The 17,442-nt window shown below is 42.9% G+C and overlaps 2 protein-coding genes across 2 annotated transcripts; one reads left to right on the top strand and one right to left on the bottom strand.

Annotated features, from left to right (window-relative positions):
• Positions 1 to 1,366: 1,366 nt before the first annotated feature.
• LOC115679482 (PTI1-like tyrosine-protein kinase At3g15890) lies at positions 1,367 to 3,916 on the bottom strand. The gene is made up of 4 exons (XM_030603079.2): positions 3,870 to 3,916; positions 3,607 to 3,757; positions 2,970 to 3,232; positions 1,367 to 2,337 (listed from the first exon to the last, which is right to left on the bottom strand). Exons 1-4 carry the CDS (start codon positions 3,914 to 3,916, stop codon positions 1,620 to 1,622), a joined length of 1,179 nt encoding a protein of 392 aa, XP_030458939.1. The 3' UTR covers positions 1,367 to 1,619.
• A 5,881-nt stretch (positions 3,917 to 9,797) lies between these two features.
• On the top strand, positions 9,798 to 10,559 carry LOC130137877 (uncharacterized). The gene is made up of 2 exons (XM_056310383.1): positions 9,798 to 9,863; positions 9,948 to 10,559. Exons 1-2 carry the CDS (start codon positions 9,798 to 9,800, stop codon positions 10,557 to 10,559), a joined length of 678 nt encoding a protein of 225 aa, XP_056166358.1.
• Positions 10,560 to 17,442: the final 6,883 nt, after the last annotated feature.

Raw genomic sequence — 17,442 nt, 5'->3', positions numbered from 1 at the left:
AATCGATCGGGTCTAGTCCTGGGCAAATCGGTCGGGTCTGGTCGTGGGCGAATCGGGCCTTCGTGATTTGGAGGGTCGGACAAAGGTGTCGACCTAGCGTCGGACGAGCATCGAACGAAGGCGTCGAGCGAGCGAATCTGGGCAAAGCCTCGAGCGATCGTCAGGCGAAGGCAACAGGTGAGCGTCGAACGAAGGCGTCGGCTGAGTGTCAACTCAGATTTGGGGTCCAAATTTGAGATCGATTTGGGGAAGATTTCAATTTAGGGTTCCCTAACTCATTTTGGAAACGAAATCCAGCCAATTTGGGAACTCCAGCCATGCCCAACCATTTCTTTAAGTTTTCTATTTTTTTAAAGTTCTCCGGCGGCCACGTCAGCTCCGGCGACACCGCCGGTGCTGATTAGGATGCCACATCATACTTTTCCGGTTATAAATGGCCGGATGGACTGAATTGGTATAATTGCAAAAGGTTTAGGACTGATTTGGCCAAAAAAAAAGGTTTATGATTGATTTGGCACAATTGCAATAGGTTTAGGACTTTTTTGGTAATTTTTCCTAATTTTGGTGGTGATGTAGTATGCTTGAGTTAACATCCACATGGTGGTATGGTTTAGCTCATTGTTTTGAGATTTTGCTATGCAATTTACTGATACCAGAATGATATTGAAATACTTACGTACATTATTTGCTCTGATGCGACTTCTCTGTAATTTGGTGCTTGTTAGGGGACAACCAAGATTTTTTTTAGAGGTTTTTAAGTGCTAAGAGAGTACAAAATTTTCATCCACCCGAGTCAATAACCATCTAGTGTCAAGTTCATGAATTTTGTTATATGATGATTGACTTAGGTGGACAGTGATGATGTATTTCCGGAGTGGTAAATACTTCTCCAGTGTTTCAAAATACTGAACAAGTGTGGATCATATTCGATGTGATGTTGAATTATGAAGTTGGTTGGAGGCATCTTTGAATCCATCTTGTATCTTTGAATGTAGTCATCTCACTGAGTAAATCAAGCAGGCTCCACAAGATCGAATGATACGGATGTGCCTGAGACATGCACCCCACGGTCCGTGATAACTTCTTGTCCTAGAGAACGGTCACGATTTATACATGAAAGAATTTTTCATAATGACTGAGAATTGCTAATGGGACCCAAAAGCATTTGATGCCTCTTAGGTCCACGGGATAAATGGGATTTTTCACGGGCTCGAGATTTATCTACTTAAGGTATCTTCACAATCATACTAACAATAGAAAAAATCGCCCGACTAACTAACGAGGCAATGAAATGATCGTGTGACCATTCCATACATTTCATGACGATTATAGGGAGAGGATAAAAGTATTATGACCATGACAAATAGGGAGAGAATAGATGATGCTAATGAAGGCAAATGGCAAGGCAAGAATTACAACAATACTTCTTTTCACACATTGGGAAAAGAACAAATCGAACGGTCGTGTTCTTTGGCAAGAACAACAACGATCATCGGATCCTAATGTCCTGGCATTACCAAGATCAGGAAATATAAACCACTACATAAACATGTGTATGTATACATGATTAAATATACCAGACCAGCCAAACTTTCCCTTGGCATGGAAGGAAACAATTGTCAAATGCCTCTCCTATTATTGCCAAACCTTGGGTTGTAAGGTTCTGGCATCTTTTGCACCTCTATTGCACTAAAAATCCCATATGCGTCACTTTCATCAGCATCCCCCCTTTGATGTTGAACGTCGTCGTTGTCGTCATCATCGTCATCGCTGGTTTGATCTTGTGCCATCAGGTCCTCGCCATACTTGACGCTCTCCATCCTCGTCTGCATCGCTTTGGCCTTGGGCTCTTGGCCCTTCAAGATGCTCACCACATCCTTCATGGTGGGCCTCCTGTCGCCCTCGCTCTGCACGCACAGCGCTGCCACGTTGATCGCCTGCTTCAGCTGGGCCTCATCGAAGTTCCCTCGGAGCTTCGGGTCCGCGAGGTCCCGGAACCTCCCCTTCACGATGTACGGCTCCGCCCACTCGGTGATCGTCCTCTTGATTCCCCCCGGGAGCTTCTCGATGGGTTTCCTCCCCGTGACGATCTCGAGGAGGAGGATTCCGAAGCTGTACACGTCGCAGCTCTCTGAGACCTTCCCCCACATGGCATACTCGGGCGCCAGGTACCCCAGAGTGCCCTTGACGCGAGTGGTCATGTGGCTCACGCCCTCCGGGATGAGCTTCGCGAAGCCAAAATCGGCTACAAGCGGTTCGAAGTTCGAGTCTAGAAGTACATTGCTTGCCTTTATGTCCCTGTGGATTATGTGAGGCGTTACCTCATGATGCAAGTACCTGCAGAAGAATATTCAATCACAGGGTATGTAAGATATCACAGACCAATTGATGCCCTTAGCTAGGCAAGCAATTCAGGGGAATGCTTGGGATCTTCTCAAGGAATAATCGATCCGCCAAAAAAAAAATAATATTAATAAAGATATAGCAATTACTTGTTACTAAGGAACTAGACAAGTCAATAAAAATGCCTGCAGTCAATAAGAAAAGAGAAGCTGTTCTGTAAACTCTTGTAAACTACATCAATGGCATATCAAGACATAAATGAGATTCAGAGTCCCAAAAGTACAAATTCTCGTACAGTTTGTGCACTGTGATTGGCTCTGTTCATCATGTCATCCACGGACGATGTCTCCTCAATATTTTTCCCTAAAAGAGACTACTCTAAAGAAAAGGGCATTCAACAGTGTCTTATATATATTATCCATTTAGAATATACTCACGAATACCATTTCTCAGGATCACCTTGTAAGTTTGAAAGGTTCTTCGGTTAACACTGTCTAATAAATCATTTTTTTTTTTTGGTTTTCAATCAATTTATTTGTTTTACGATATCCTATTTATAGAATAGAAATCAAACAGAAACTAATCAATTTAGAGAAAAGAAGAAGGCAAAGGCGACTGATGCTTACACCAAGCCTTCGGCCGACCCGATTGCAATCTTCATCCTCCTTTTCCAGTCCAACTGAGCGTCGGTCGCGAATTGGCCGTGCAAGTGAGAGAGCAGACTCAGATTTGGCATGTAATCGTACACGATCATCCGCTGATCCGTCCCAACGCAGTACCCTCGCAGGCCCAACAAGTTCTTGTGACGGACTCTGCCGAGGACCTCAACCTCCACTGCAAATTCCATCTCGGCCTTCAAGTTCATCGCCTTCAACTTCTTCACAGCTATCTAGAACCAACAGTCGCATCGACATTGCTCAGCTTCCACCATGATGTCAAGAAATACGATCTATACACAATACGCGCTGGAGAAACAATTGAAACAACTGGTTGTCTAACATGGTATCGGAGTTTAGGCGAAACTCAAATTCTAACATCAGTCATTACTATTTTGCTCAAGTTTTCTAAAAGAACAAATGGTTGTCTAGCATGATTAGTCGAATTGAGGGAAGTTCGATAAAGAGTGAGATCAAACTGGACAAGAAAATACTTGTCTGCACTTATTGTACACCAGGTTCTGTTTATCGCGTTAAAGGCATGAAAAACGAGTCTACACAACAAAATCATCTAGGGTTCTAAGTAAAGGGAAATTAATCAATTCACCTGAAGGCCATCGGAAGTTTTGCCCCAGTAGACACTCCCAAACCCTCCCTCTCCAAGCTTGTTGTCATCACTGAAACCATTAGTGGCCGTATGCAGCTCCTTGTATGTGAATATCCTCCATGAATTATTGCCTCCACCTATTCCACTGAACCTAACAATTCACCAAACAAGAAAATAAAAATACTGAACGGAACATAAGAGCTATAAACATGGTTGATAAAGTTAGATGAAGGAATTGATCAAAGACTTGGATCTGAGCTCACCCTTCGTCGACCTTCTCTGAACCACAGCAACTGAGAGATGATCCCATAGCTTCTCCCTATGGGATTTACGAAGTTTGAGCTTATTTAGAGCCTTTTTTATTTGTCAATGGAGTTTCTTCTTTTAAACTGGGCTGTTGGCCTCTGTCGTTTTCACGCTAAATGCCAGCCGACCCCGGCCGGCTTTCTTTTAGGGTTTTTTGGTTTCTTTTCTTTATATGAGTAAGAGCTTATCATGTTTCATATTCATTTCTATCATTACTTATTTCTTTTCCAACGGTTATTACCAAGAACCAGAATATTTTATGAATCTCCAATGTCAAAGTTTGACACTCCACTCCATGATGTGCACAGTGATGAACTCGATACAGTCCAAGAAAGAAACCAAGTTAAACATGCATGGAACCATCCGCCTAGTGCGTTTTAAACATCTCCCCCATAGATAAAATTATTGTGTTTTCTTTTCCTTGATTTCACACCAGCTGTCAATGTTCTACACACGATCCGCCAGTGGTTTTTGTGATCGTCTTGAATGATAGGGGATTGATAAGAGCGTTTACAAAAGAAATTGTCGCTGAGTGTTAGATTGGCATCATATGAACTTTGCTTAATAGGGATGGGTGTTACGTTGTGCCTTCTACAGTCCGATCTCTCTCTGTCTAAGCAATCACTCTCCGTTCTCGTTAGAAGGTCCTGTTGTAATGTAATCTGTAGCAACCTCACTCGTTTCACGGGATCCAAACTCTCAAAAAATAATAATAATAATAATACATCGAGTGACCATTCTGGGTGGTGACTACTTGTGGTGGTTCTTGCTTATTAATCACTTAGTAGGGCCTCTCCCCACTAATGCGGGATTTTAATATATTACAAAGGAATTCAAGAATCATTCCAAAACAAAAAAGAAAATCTCTCCACTGCAGAACTAATCATAGTTGTTATTGAATCGGCAAGGTGTGCCAATTGGCATCATTATTTTTTCTTTATAAAATAGGATGTCCGAAATATTTGACTTGTCTAATCCAAATGGATGCATATAAATCCTCTAGTCCATGGACGTTCTGGTCCATAAGGTGGCTCATGTTACTCCGAAATTACTATGAGCTAGAGACATCATTATTTGAATATAGAATCTAAAGTATCTTTCAGTAAGTGCTTGACTGCTCAACCAATTACCGGCTAGTATTATCAAGAAGACGGCACTTCAAATTTATGGCACTAAAGTTTCATTAGAAGTTTTAAACCTTTTGTTCGGAATTAGTCCAGTCTTAAACCATTTATCTGATGCAACTGATTTGTAGATCTATTCAAAAAGAGCAACGAGTCATTATGTTAAAACCAACTAAGTGGTTGGTCGAAAGGTCCAAGACTTGATTTGCAAGCCAAAGGTCACAAGTTCTATTCCCCAATTTATTCTCAATCTTAAGAAACCTTGGTTAGTCTACAAAAGATGAGTCTAAGCTTAGGTGTATCCCTCAATCTTGAGCTTCCCTACTCGGACCTGGTGGGCCTATGATGACAGGCTCGCCAGGTAGGCAATTAGTGCTTCATTGGCGTCTTAAACTAAATGTTCCGGTAGCGGATGAGGTAACTCCTAATCCTGTCCAATCTCTTTGTACCATACAAAAGTCATTCCGTCAGAATCTGCCTATATTGCGACCAGAAAATTGCCTCCAAGACAGATTCATACGTTACCATTTACTGGAAAATCAAAGAAGTAACAATCGAAAGATTTGATTGCACTTTTTTTAAAGAAAAAGTTTAGGAATTAGCTAAATTAATTGAAAACTCTTACACTCGATTGCGCTTCCTACACAATCACTTAAGACTTTTGTTCTACTTTTTCCCAAATTCAAACCTTTCTTACCATAAAATCACGAACACATTAGACAGGAATTGAAGTTAAACCTATTCCTATATCAAGCATTGGCCTTATCGGCAATAAGTCAAAATTACATACATATAAACTACTTTTAACTCCTACTCTTATATATGACGTTAATCTTGTCCATTCCCTCTCTCCGCGAAGCTCAAGAATGGAAGCCATTGGCAATGTTGACTTCAAAATGAGCAAACAAAAGGTAAAAAGAATGAAAATAAGATAGTTTATATTAGGCGCCAACTTGGTTAGTTTACTTAAATTTTCCAAATTAAATACAACACAAAAGCAACGTTTCAACATGAATTACTCAATTCTTATTGGCCAACCACCTTGCGTTTGAATCTTGAATGGTCAAAGGCTTCTCCAAGTGCTGACGATCGAGTAGGTGAACAGGGAAGATCAGAGAACAGTGCATTAGACTTGTGTAAACACACCACACAAAGCCATATGGACGCATTGCAAGCCCATAATGGACTTCTTTGGGTCAATACGAGAATATGCAAAAGTGGTCCGTCCGTCCAAATGCAAAACGACAACTTCAAAAGTCAGATCTCAAACACAGGCTTGCGTGTTTTAAAAAATGTAAGTTGTCTTTCTAATTTCCAAAATTTGGGAGGGCTTGTAATAAATAAGCAGCAGAAGCTAGAGGTAATCAAGGGATGAGTCCGACTAAGCTTAGGTCTGTAGGTCGGGCCTAATGTGTTGCGCAACCTAGCCCATCATATTAATTTCATGCAATGAACTTTCGGTTGGGGCTGAACCAGGCCTAGGTCAAAGAATAGCGGGCCGGGCTTTCTCGTGTAAGCACATTGCTTGTGACATTCCGAAATTCCACCAATTGGAATTTATTGAATAATTGAGTTTTATGAGATGTGCTCGCAGTAAATTCTCACCCGGAACTGATCATTCCTAGGAATGCTAACCATTAGGGAAAGGCTAATAGGGGAATTAAATTGGCGCGACTAGAGAAAATTCGATCGTGAATGGATTTCGACCATTAAATCGCGGAAGTGATATTTTGAGCCACTGTTGGCCGATCCAAGGATAGTTAGGGGTCAGTTCGTCATCGTCCTAGTAGTGGATCGCGGGTGATTCCGTTGGACCACGAAGCGACTTGACGAATGATTCCGAAATTATACCGAACGATCGTACCCCTCGGATCAAGTGATTGATCTTTGCGATTTTAATGACAACCGAGGTCGTCACGTACCGAACAGACTTGCACGTGACTCGATTTAGTATCAGTCATGAGTCGATTTCACGAATTTTCTCGGCAAGCCGCCCGTTAGCTCGAGAAATGCTCGAGTTGCGTTTAATAGAATTTAATTATTGAAATTTTGCCCAAATTGGACACCGGAAAATTAGGAAGTCACGACGGAACGCCAGGACGACGTTGCACGTGACACGTGTAAATTTTTGGTGCGCTTAAATCCTTCGGAAAAATTCGATTTGGGCAAGAAACGGAGAATTGGACCATTTTACCCTTGAGTATTAAAGAAAGGGTAGTTTTAGGAGCAAGGGGCATTTTGGTCATTTGTGCCCTAGATATTTTGGGTCAAAGCTACTATTCGTGTCTAGACCATTCTAGACCATTCTTCTCTCTCTCTCTTCTCTCCCCTCATTTCTTCTCTCCCCCCCCTCCACCGTGAGACCTCTCCCCCTCCACCGATCACTCTCCCTCTCCCTCCGCCGTTCACCGCCGCGCCCCAAGCCGCCATCCGTACGTCCGCCGGACCGCCGCTGCGCCCAAGCCGCCGTCCTCACCGCCTCATCCCCACCCAACCGTGACACTCTCTCTCTCTCTTTCCATCTCTGGCCGTGGGCCCTCTTAGCCGCCGTGGACACCGCCGCTCGCCGATCGTCGCCGATTGTCGCCACCGCCGCAAGCCTTCGTCGGATTTCAAGTTTTACCGCCGCTTTTGTTCTAGCCGAGAGAGTCTAGAACGAGGTAAGTTGTGATCTAAACCCTCGCCTAGTAGATCGGGTTGTTTCGGGTTTAGATAGACGCGGGTTGTTGTGATTTTGCGGGCTAAGTTGAATTACGGGCCCTAGGTTTGAATTTCGAGGATTTTAGTGGAAAATTTGGGGCCGATCAATGCTGTGAATTGGGGTTTAGTGTGCTGTGGTGTGCTATTGGGTACGAGAATGGTCCCGTTGAGTCCGGCTCGGAGTTTTATGTAAGTATCGTGAAGAGTCGGAAGTGTGATTTTATGGTTCGAGTGCAGAAATTACTGTTCACGAGCTGTGGGTGTACTGTACACTGTGCTGTGGTGAGTCGTTTGACGCGTAATTGGTGCCGTTAGGTCCATCTTGGAATTTTATGAAAATCCCGTGAAGTGCTGAAAATGATTTGAAAACATTTGAACAAAGAAAAATATTGTTTTACGTGAGAATGTGTTTTTGTGTGAAAATGGTGATGTGGTGAAGTGTGGGGTGCAAGTGTGCACGGAATTTGAGGCAATGGCATGAGAAAGTGAGTTGGGATCGGGCCGAGTATCATAAGCTCGGGCAACGATCATGTAGGTCTGTTGCATTTGGCACGGGCTGAGGCTCGAAAGAGCATGATTGAGTTCGGTCCGAGGCACGATCAGCTCGGGTGAGACCGGGATTGGACCGAGGCATTATAAGCTCGGGTTCCGATCATGTAGGCCTGTCGCATTTGGTGCGGGCTGAGTGTTGGTCGCAGTGTACCTGAGGCGTGTACGTTTACGCAGGTCACTGGCGAGTGATGTGGGAAGTAATGAGTGGTCGCAGTGTACCCGAGGCGTGTACGTTTACGCGGGTCATCAGCAGTATTATGGGAAAGAAGAATTGAGAATGGAAAGAATGAGAAAGTGGAGGTGGAATGGGCGTATGTTGAGTGGATCGAAATCGTGTTATGTTCGTTGGGTGAGTGATTTGTGGAAAATTTGTATGTTGTGTCTTGTGTTTTCAAAATAAATTTTTATAAGTGGACTATTGTGCAGGCTGCGTGTGTCGAGAGTCCAGGTATGTGTATTCGTGTGTTTTGTGGTGGTTTGTTTGGTCATGTGCTTATCTATGTCTGGAATAACGTGATAGCTTAGGTAGGGTTTAGGTTACAACTTATTGAGAAGTGTCTCATGGTTGTATAAACCAAACCATTTCAGATCCCCGGCCTGAGCGATGAATATTCCGCCGCCGCCACCAGAACGTTTCGGAGCCCTCAGTAGATGGGACGATACAAGGGGATTCCGACTCAGAGGACAAAGAATCGGATTCAGAATGGACGCCTAGTAAGGGGCGTAGGGAGTAATATCCGGATATGGAATAGGTTTTTGCGAGTACCATTTTTGGATGGAAAGTTGACCAGGTCATAGGCCCTTTTTGTTACTGACTGTAGTGGTGTGGCGGGTACTTGTATTTATGGTGGCTTGTACGTGTTGGGGTGGCTTTGTAATTGTAAATATTTTGGTATAAGTTTGGAAATGAGATATGGATATGTATATTCTCCCTTAATGCCTCCCCAATTTTTATATTGTCCGGGATTAATTGTAATATCCGCTGTGGTTGTAAATCTCTGATGATTATTTGAGGTCGGCGACATTCCTGGGACGTCGCACTCATCGACCAGGTAAGGGGCGTCACGTGCCCATTGGGGTTCGGGGCGTGACATCCCCGTTTGAATTGGTATCAAAGCAAGGTCAGCTCGATCTAAGATTGGTCGAATTGGAGTGATAAGGAACAGAGATTTTGGGGTAGGAATTGAGAGAGACTTTAGTGAGCCATAGATATACCTAGTGCTACACGTATTCCAGACTATCTTTTATGATTGATTGCTTGAATTGAATGTTGTGTTGAGTTGAGTACCTGCTGAGTGGATTACTGCGTTAATTCACTGTTTAGAACTAGATTGATCTAGTTGGTTTAGATCGCTAATTCCTGAGTGGAATTACGACAGGTAGTAGAGTGGTAGAATTGAGACGATGAGCAGTGAAGGAAGAGGCGTAGGAAGAGTCCCAAGAAGGGGCGCAGGAAGAGGAACGAGAGGTCGAGGTCGTGCTCGAGCTAGGACTGTCGAGGACCTCGGAATGGGTGCTAGAGCAGTAGAGAATCCTAGAGTGGATATTGGTGCTGCAGTGGACCCTAGAGTGGAAGTTAGACCCGTTGAGGATCCTCGAATGGAAGTCATTATGAGGACGTTGGAACGAATTGGAAATTTGTTAGAACAACAGACTTAGGAAAGAGCTGCTCTGATTGCCCAAGTTGCCGAGGCCGCTATTGTTGCTAATAATGATGAGCATCAAGGGCAGGGACAAGTGGTTGCTAATAGACCTATGCATCAGTTGGTAGAACAGTTTATTAAGCTGAAACCACCCAAGTTTTCAGGGAAAGGTGACCCGGAGGCTGCACCTAGATGGGTAGAGGAACTGGAGAAGGCTTTTGAGGTGATGGAGTGTAACGATCACGAAAGGGTGACTTTGGCAGTGTATCAGCTACAGGATAATGCGAATGATTGGTGGAAAGCCACCAAGGATAGGATTTTTCCTGAAGGTACTGCCAAAACTTGGGCTGTTTTTACTGAAAAATTTTATGAGAAATATTTTTCAGCTAGTGCTAGAGAAAGAAAACTCGCGGATTTTATGAGACTCCACCAGGGCCAGATGACGGTAGATCAGTATGAGGCGGAATTCGCGAGATTATCTAAGTTCGCGCCGAGAATGGTGGAACATCCTGAGGATAAGGCGCGAAGATTTCTAGATGGATTGAGGGCTGATATCCGCAGCCAATTGTTATTAGTAAACTTGGGAACGTACGAGCAGATATTTGATAGGGCCCAGATTCTTGAGTGAGATCAAATGGATAGAGCCGCTGCATCTGGATCGAGGTTTATCCAGGGTTGGAATAATCGTAATCCTGAGAAGAGGCCGATGGTGGATAATAGGCGTTTCACTCCACTAGCAAAAAGGAATATTGAAAAGCCAATTCGGATTGGGAATGGTCCGTGTAGGATTTGTGGAGGTAGACACGGGAATGGACCTTGTCCAACTAGGGGTGGAGCTTGCTTTGGATGTGGAGGATTTGGGTATCATATAAAGAATTGTCCCAATCCCAGGCAGAATAGGTCGCTTGCTTTGCCGCCACCTCGGAATGAGAATCAAGCTGGAGCGGCCCAGACAGCGAATTTGAATCAGAATAGGCCTCCAGCGCAAGGACGAGTGTATGCGATGGCTAGACGAGAGGCTAAGAACGCACCGGGGGTTGTCACAGGTACGATTTCTCTGTGCAACCATGCTGTGTATGTTTTATTTGATCTTGGAGCATCGCATTCTTTCGTAGCGAAACAGTTTGTTGATTTGATTGAGTTAGAACCGCAATTGCTTGATATCGTATTATGTGCGACGATTCCCTTGAATGATAGGATGTTGATTTCGTTTGGTTGTCCAAACTATAAGACTGTGATTGGGATTAGGGAGGAATTAATCAATTTAGCGGTTCTAGATATGTACGACTTTGAGGTGATAATAGGAATGGATCGGTTGTCTAAGTAGAAGGCCGTAATGGATTGTCATAGCAGAGTGATTCAAATTAATCCTGTTGGATATTCGGAAATTTTAATGGGTAGGAAGTCGAGGAGGACCCTCGATTCCGTTGTTATCCTCGGTGGAAATGACAAAATTGTTATATGAGGGATGTTAAGGATTTCTAGCTGTAATAGTGGATTCAAAGGCTGAAGAACCAAGACTTGAGGATATAGCGGTAGTGTGTGAATATCCCGATGTGTTTCCTCAAGAATTGCGGAGGATTGATGATTTGTTTGACCAGTTAAAAGGAGCTTCAGTGTCCTCTAAGATTGATCTGAGAACGGGGTATCATCAGTTGAAAATTAGAAAGGAGGATATACCGAAGACGGCATTCAGAACGAGGTACGGACACTATTAATTGACGGTGGTGCGTTGTTGAAAGAATTAGAGTGTGTATTGATGCAACATGGGCGGGTGGTAGCCTATGCATTCAGACAGTTGAGACCACAAGAATTAAATTATCCGACGCACGACTTGGAGATAGCCACAATAGTGTTCGCCATGAAGATTTAGCGACATTATTTATGCGGGGAGATTTTAAATTTATACTAACCATCAGAGCTTCAAGTATTTATTCTCACAGAAAGAGTCGAATGTGAGATAGTGACGTGGGATGGAAATGGTAAAAGACTGAGATGGTAATATTTTATATCACCTCGGAAAGGCAAACCGAGTTGCGGATGCGTTGAGCTGGAAATCAAGCATCGCGCATTTGATGGTCAAGGAGTGGATTTTGTTGGAGAAAGTACGAGACTCAGAATCCAAATTTGAAGTTATGGACCCAGAGATACAGAAGGTTGTTGGGATGGACGCTACTAAGAAAAAGCCGCGGTAGTCTAGAACGCAGGTAAGATGCGCTCTAAACCCGATTTAGGACTTCGGGTATTGACGAGTAATTTTCGGACAAAATCAGTATGGAATTAGGTGCGGAATTACGTGAATGGGGAGTGAAAATTTTATGGCGGGCCTTGGGATTTAATTCGGGCATTATTTATTGGAAATTCAGAAAATAGGGGCTGCGAATTACTGTTCATATGCTGCGAATCACTGTTCACAAGCTGTGAATTACTGTTCATGGGCTGTGATGACTAGTTCGGGACGCAAGTTGGATTTTTAGAACCGATATTTAATGGTGAGAAAGTTCCGTGAAGGACCGGAATCGATTTGACGTCATTTGGTTAGAGAAAAATAGCCATTTTGTGTTTATTGTGTGTTTGGAAAAAAAATTGAGGACCGGAATGAACGAGTCTTGAAGAACAAAACAATCCCGACGGTCAAGGTTATCTGGGAGCACCACGAGACGGAAGGCGTGACCTGAGAAGGAGAGGAACAAATGCAACGTTATTACCCCCAACTGTTTGGTAGTTAATTGGATTGTAAATTTCGAGAACGAAATTTTATAAGAGGGGAAGATTGTGACATTCCGAAATTCCACCAATTGGAATTTATTGAATAATTGAGTTTTATGAGATGTGCTCGCAGTAAATTCTCGCCCGGAACTGATCATTCCTGGGAATGCTAACCATTAGGGAAAGGCTAATAGGGGAATTAAATTGGCGCGACTAGAGAAAATTCGATCGTGAACGGATTTCGACCATTAAATCGCGGAAGTGATATTTTGAGCCACTGTTGGCCGATCCAAGGATAGTTAGGGGTCAGTTCGTCATCGTCCTAGTAGTGGATCGCGGGTGATTCCGTTGGACCACGAAGCGACTTGACGAATGATTCCGAAATTATACCGAACGATCATACCCCTCGGATCAAGTGATTGATCTTTGCGATTTTAATGACAACCGAGGTCGTCACGTACCGAACGGACTTGCACGTGACTCGATTTAGTATCAGTCATGAGTCGATTTCACGAATTTTCCCAGCAAAGCCGCCCGTTAGCTCGAGAAATGTTCGAGTTGCGTTTAATAGAATTTAATTATTGAAATTTTGCCCAAATTGGACACCGGAAAATTAGGAAGTCACGACGGAACGCCAGGACGACGTTGCACGTGACACGTGTGAATTTTTGGTGCGCTTAAATCCTTCGGAAAAATTCGATTTGGGCAAGAAACGGAGAATTGGACCATTTTACCCTTGAGTATTAAAGAAAGGGTAGTTTTAGGGGCAAGGGACATTTTGGTCATTTGTGCCCTAGATATTTTGGGTCAAAGCTACTATTCATGTCTAGACCATTCTTCTCTCTCTCTCTTCTCTCCCCTCATTTCTTCTCTCTCCCCCATCGTGAAATTCCCCCCCCCCCCTCCACCGTGAGACCTCTCCCCCTCCACCGATCACTCTCCCTCTCCCTCCGCCGTTCACCGCCGCGCCCCAAGCCGCCATCCGTACGTCCGCCGGACCGCCGCTGCGCCCAAGCCGCCGTCCTCACCGCCTCATCCCCACCCAACCGTGACACTCTCTCTCTCTTTCCATCTCTGGCCGTGGGCCCTCTTAGCCGCCGTGGACACCGCCGCTCGCCGATCGTCGCCGATTGTCGCCACCGCCGCAAGCCTTCGTCGGATTTCAAGTTTTACCGCCGCTTTTGTTCTAGCCGAGAGAGTCTAGAACGAGGTAAGTTGTGATCTAAACCCTCGCCTAGTAGATCGGGTTGTTTCGGGTTTAGATAGACGCGGGTTGTTGTGATTTTGCGGGCTAAGTTGAATTACGGGCCCTAGGTTTGAATTTCGAGGATTTTGGTGGAAAATTTGGGGCCGATCAATGCTGTGAATTGGGGTTTAGTGTGCTGTGGTGTGCTATTGGGTACGAGAATGGTCCCGTTGAGTCCGGCTCGGAGTTTTATGTAAGTATCGTGAAGAGTCAGAAGTGTGATTTTATGGTTCGAGTGCAGAAATTACTGTTCACGAGCTGTGCAGAAATTACTGTTCACGAGCTGTGGGTGTACTGTACAATGTGCTGTGGTGAGTCGTTTGACGCGTAATTGGTGCCGTTAGGTCCATCTTGGAATTTTATGAAAATCCCGTGAAGTGCTGAAAATGATTTGAAAACATTTGAACAAAGAAAAATACTGTTTTACGTGAGAATGTGTTTTTATGTGAAAATGGTGATGTGGTGAAGTGTGGGGTGCAAGTGTGCACGGAATTTGAGGCAATGGCATGAGAAAGTGAGTTGGGATCGGGCCGAGTATCATAAGCTCGGGCAACGATCATGTAGGTCTGTTGCATTTGGCACGGGCTGAGGCTCGAAAGAGCATGATTGAGTTCAGTCCGAGGCACGATCAGCTCGGGTGAGACCGGGATTGGACCGAGGCATTATAAGCTAGGGTTCCGATCATGTAGGCCTGTCGCATTTGGTGCGGGCTGAGTGTTGGTCGCAGTGTACCTGAGACGTGTACGTTTACGCAGGTCACTGGCGAGTGATGTGGGAAGTAATGAGTGATCGCAGTGTACCTGAGGCGTGTACGTTTACGCGGGTCACTGGCGAGTATTATGGGAAAGAAGAATTGAGAATGGAAAGAATGAGAAAGTGGAGGTGGAATGGGCGTATGTTGAGTGGATCGAAATCGTGTTATGTTCGTTGGGTGAGTGATTTGTGGAAAATTTGTATGTTGTGTCTTGTGTTTTCAAAATAAATTTTTATAAGTGGACTATTGTGCAGGCTGCGTGTGTCGAGAGTCCAGGTATGTGTATTCGTGTGTTTTGTGGTGGTTTGTTTGGTCATGTGTTTATCTATGTCTGGAATAACGTGATAGCCTAAGTAGGGTTTAGGTTACAACTTATTGAGAAGTGTCTCATGGTTGTATAAACCAAACCATTTCAGATCCCCGGCCTGAGCGATGAATATTCCGCCGCCGCCACCAGAACGTTTCGGAGCCCTCAGTAGATGGGACGATACAAGGGGATTTTGACTCAGAGGACAAAGAATCGGATTCAGAATGGACGCCTAGTAAGGGGCGTAAGGAGTAATATCCGGATATGGAATAGGTTTTTGCGAATACCATTTTTGGATGGAAAGTTGACCAGGTCATAGGCCCTTTTTGTTACTGACTGTAGTGGTGTGGCGGTACTTGTATTTATGGTGGCTTGTACGTGTTGGGGTGGCTTTGTAATTGTAAATATTTTGGTATAAGTTTGGAAATGAGATATGGATATGTATATTCTCCCTTAATGCCTCCCCAATTTTTATATTGTCCGGGATTAATTGTAATATCCGCTGTGGTTGTAAATCTCTGATGATTATTTGAGGTCGGCGACATTCCTGGGACGTCGCACTCATCGACCAGGTAAGGGGTGTCACGTGCCCATTGGGGTTCGGGGCGTGACACCTCGGTCAAAGAATAGCAGGCCGGGCTTTCTTGTGTAAGCACATTGCCCAAGCCCGTCTATTTAATTCTCGGGCCTTGGTGGGCGTGGGCGGGCCGTGTGGGTCGCTCGCTCGTTGATCACCTCTAGCAGAAGTGGCCTCAAAAGGAATCTTAAGAGTCCATTTGTTTCACGAAAAATATTGATCTGGAAAATATTTTTCTAAAAAATGATAGCTTGTATCCCCTTGTAGAAATGAATTAACAAAAAATATTTTCATCATCAATAAAAATATTTATATATAGATATTTGTTGATAAGAAGAATATTTTTCATTAATTAATACAAGCGATCGTTTTTTAAAAAAATATTTAGTTGTGTACTACATCTTTCTTTTTATTTTTTGGTCGAAAATGTTCTACATCTTTCACTAGTATTTTGGATTTGTACATTTTATTTATAATTTCGACTTGTTGATAGTCAATTACCGTACAAAAGAGATTAATATATATAGTGGATCAATTTTTTTGGTAAAAGTCTATGTAATGCTCTCCGTTTCTGTGACTATTAAAAATTGATTTCTCAAATCTTGGTTGTCAGAAAATCGGCAAGTAGTACTTCAAAATTTACATCATCTTCCTGTCACTTTTTAAAGTTAAGTTGAATACAGATGATCAACGTACGAATACCAGTGACATCATTAAAGCCTCAATTTCTAGTTTAAATACCGGTCATGCATTTCCAATTTCCTTTCTCTAATCAACTTGAATTTCATGCAATACAATCATCTTCTCGTAAATTATTTAAGTGTAAGTTTATCCATCCGATCTTATTTCGTGCACTTTTGTGCAAGGATGAGTAGTCGAGAAGTGATCTCAGTAGCTTCTCTGTCATCTGAAGTTCGAGTTACCTACATGATGTGCTTTGTGCAAAAAAAGAATACGATGTGGATTATCTTTTAGATATAATTTATTAAGGTATAAAGAGTTTCCACTGAAACTTAAGGTGCGTTTCTTTCACGAAAAATGAATGATTTGCAAAATATTCTCCAAAAAAATGATCACTTAAATGATTTATAAAAATGAATGAATGAACAATATTTTCACAGTCCACCAAATTGTTTAGATATAAATTGTTATCAATAATAAAAATTGTTGCAACAGCCCTAAGAATTTTGATAATTCCCAAACTATCCTTGGAATAAAATCTACTATGATAACTGCAAATGTTCATAATGATTATTAAAGACTGTGTGATATACATGATGTGTTTATTGGAAGAATATCGCAAGATGTCTATGGACTGACCATAAACAACATCAACTGACTGAGATAATCGGCTTGTGGTGATTTCTATGTCACTTACGAGGGTATCACCATATGAGAATGTTCAGGATAAAAACAGTAGAAGTGCCATAACTTTTGTACGGCGCTCACTTGAGTGCCATAACTTTTTTTTCGCTCACTTAAGTGTTACATCGGAGTAAAATCGATCATTTGAATATCATTTCTGGCAGACCCTCCTACGTTGATTTTTTTATTGATTTCCCATTCCGACATGGATTTTTTTCATTTTTTCATTTTTTTTATTAATTGTCCACGTCAACGCCAGCGATGTCACGTCGGATTTTCTAGCGAGGTAAATCGCCAATGGCACTTAAGTGATCGATTTTTCAAATTATGACACTCAAGTGAGCGCCGTACGAAAGTTATGGCACTCCTAGTATACTTATCCCAAAAATACTTATACATGTATCCATTGAAGGAGTGATTATTTAAATATTTGGGAAAATTATCAATTTAGTCCTAAACCTATTGTATGGATGTCAATTCAGTTTTAACTTTCCAATTTTGTCATTATAGTCATACACATTTGCACGATATTTAAACGTAGCGTTTCTTGCCA

The sequence above is a fragment of the Syzygium oleosum genome, unplaced genomic scaffold, assembly GCF_021117445.2.
Source record: "Syzygium oleosum isolate NSW1041296 unplaced genomic scaffold, Sole_v2.1 Sole_v2.04, whole genome shotgun sequence".
In the NCBI taxonomy this organism is placed as follows: domain Eukaryota; kingdom Viridiplantae; phylum Streptophyta; class Magnoliopsida; order Myrtales; family Myrtaceae; genus Syzygium; species Syzygium oleosum.
Note: the sequence above shows the minus strand (reverse complement) of the source record. Positions and strands in the feature narration are given on the sequence as shown.

Bases quoted from the DNA above. Each gene is read 5' to 3' on its own strand.
- LOC115679482 (XM_030603079.2), bottom strand. From the start codon at position 3,916: ATGGGATCATCTCTCAGTTGCTGTGGTTCAGAGAAGGTCGACGAAGG. The intron at 3,758-3,869 runs GTGAGCTCAGAT...GTGAATTGTTAG, and splicing joins TCAGAGAAGGTCGACGAAGG to GTTCAGTGGAATAGGTGGAG. The intron at 2,338-2,969 runs GTAAGCATCAGT...ATTCTTCTGCAG, and splicing joins GGGTCGGCCGAAGGCTTGGT to GTACTTGCATCATGAGGTAA.
- LOC130137877 (XM_056310383.1), top strand. From the start codon at position 9,798: ATGGGTGCTAGAGCAGTAGAGAATCCTAGAGTGGATATTGGTGCTGCA. The intron at 9,864-9,947 runs GTTAGACCCGTT...CAACAGACTTAG, and splicing joins CAGTGGACCCTAGAGTGGAA to GAAAGAGCTGCTCTGATTGC.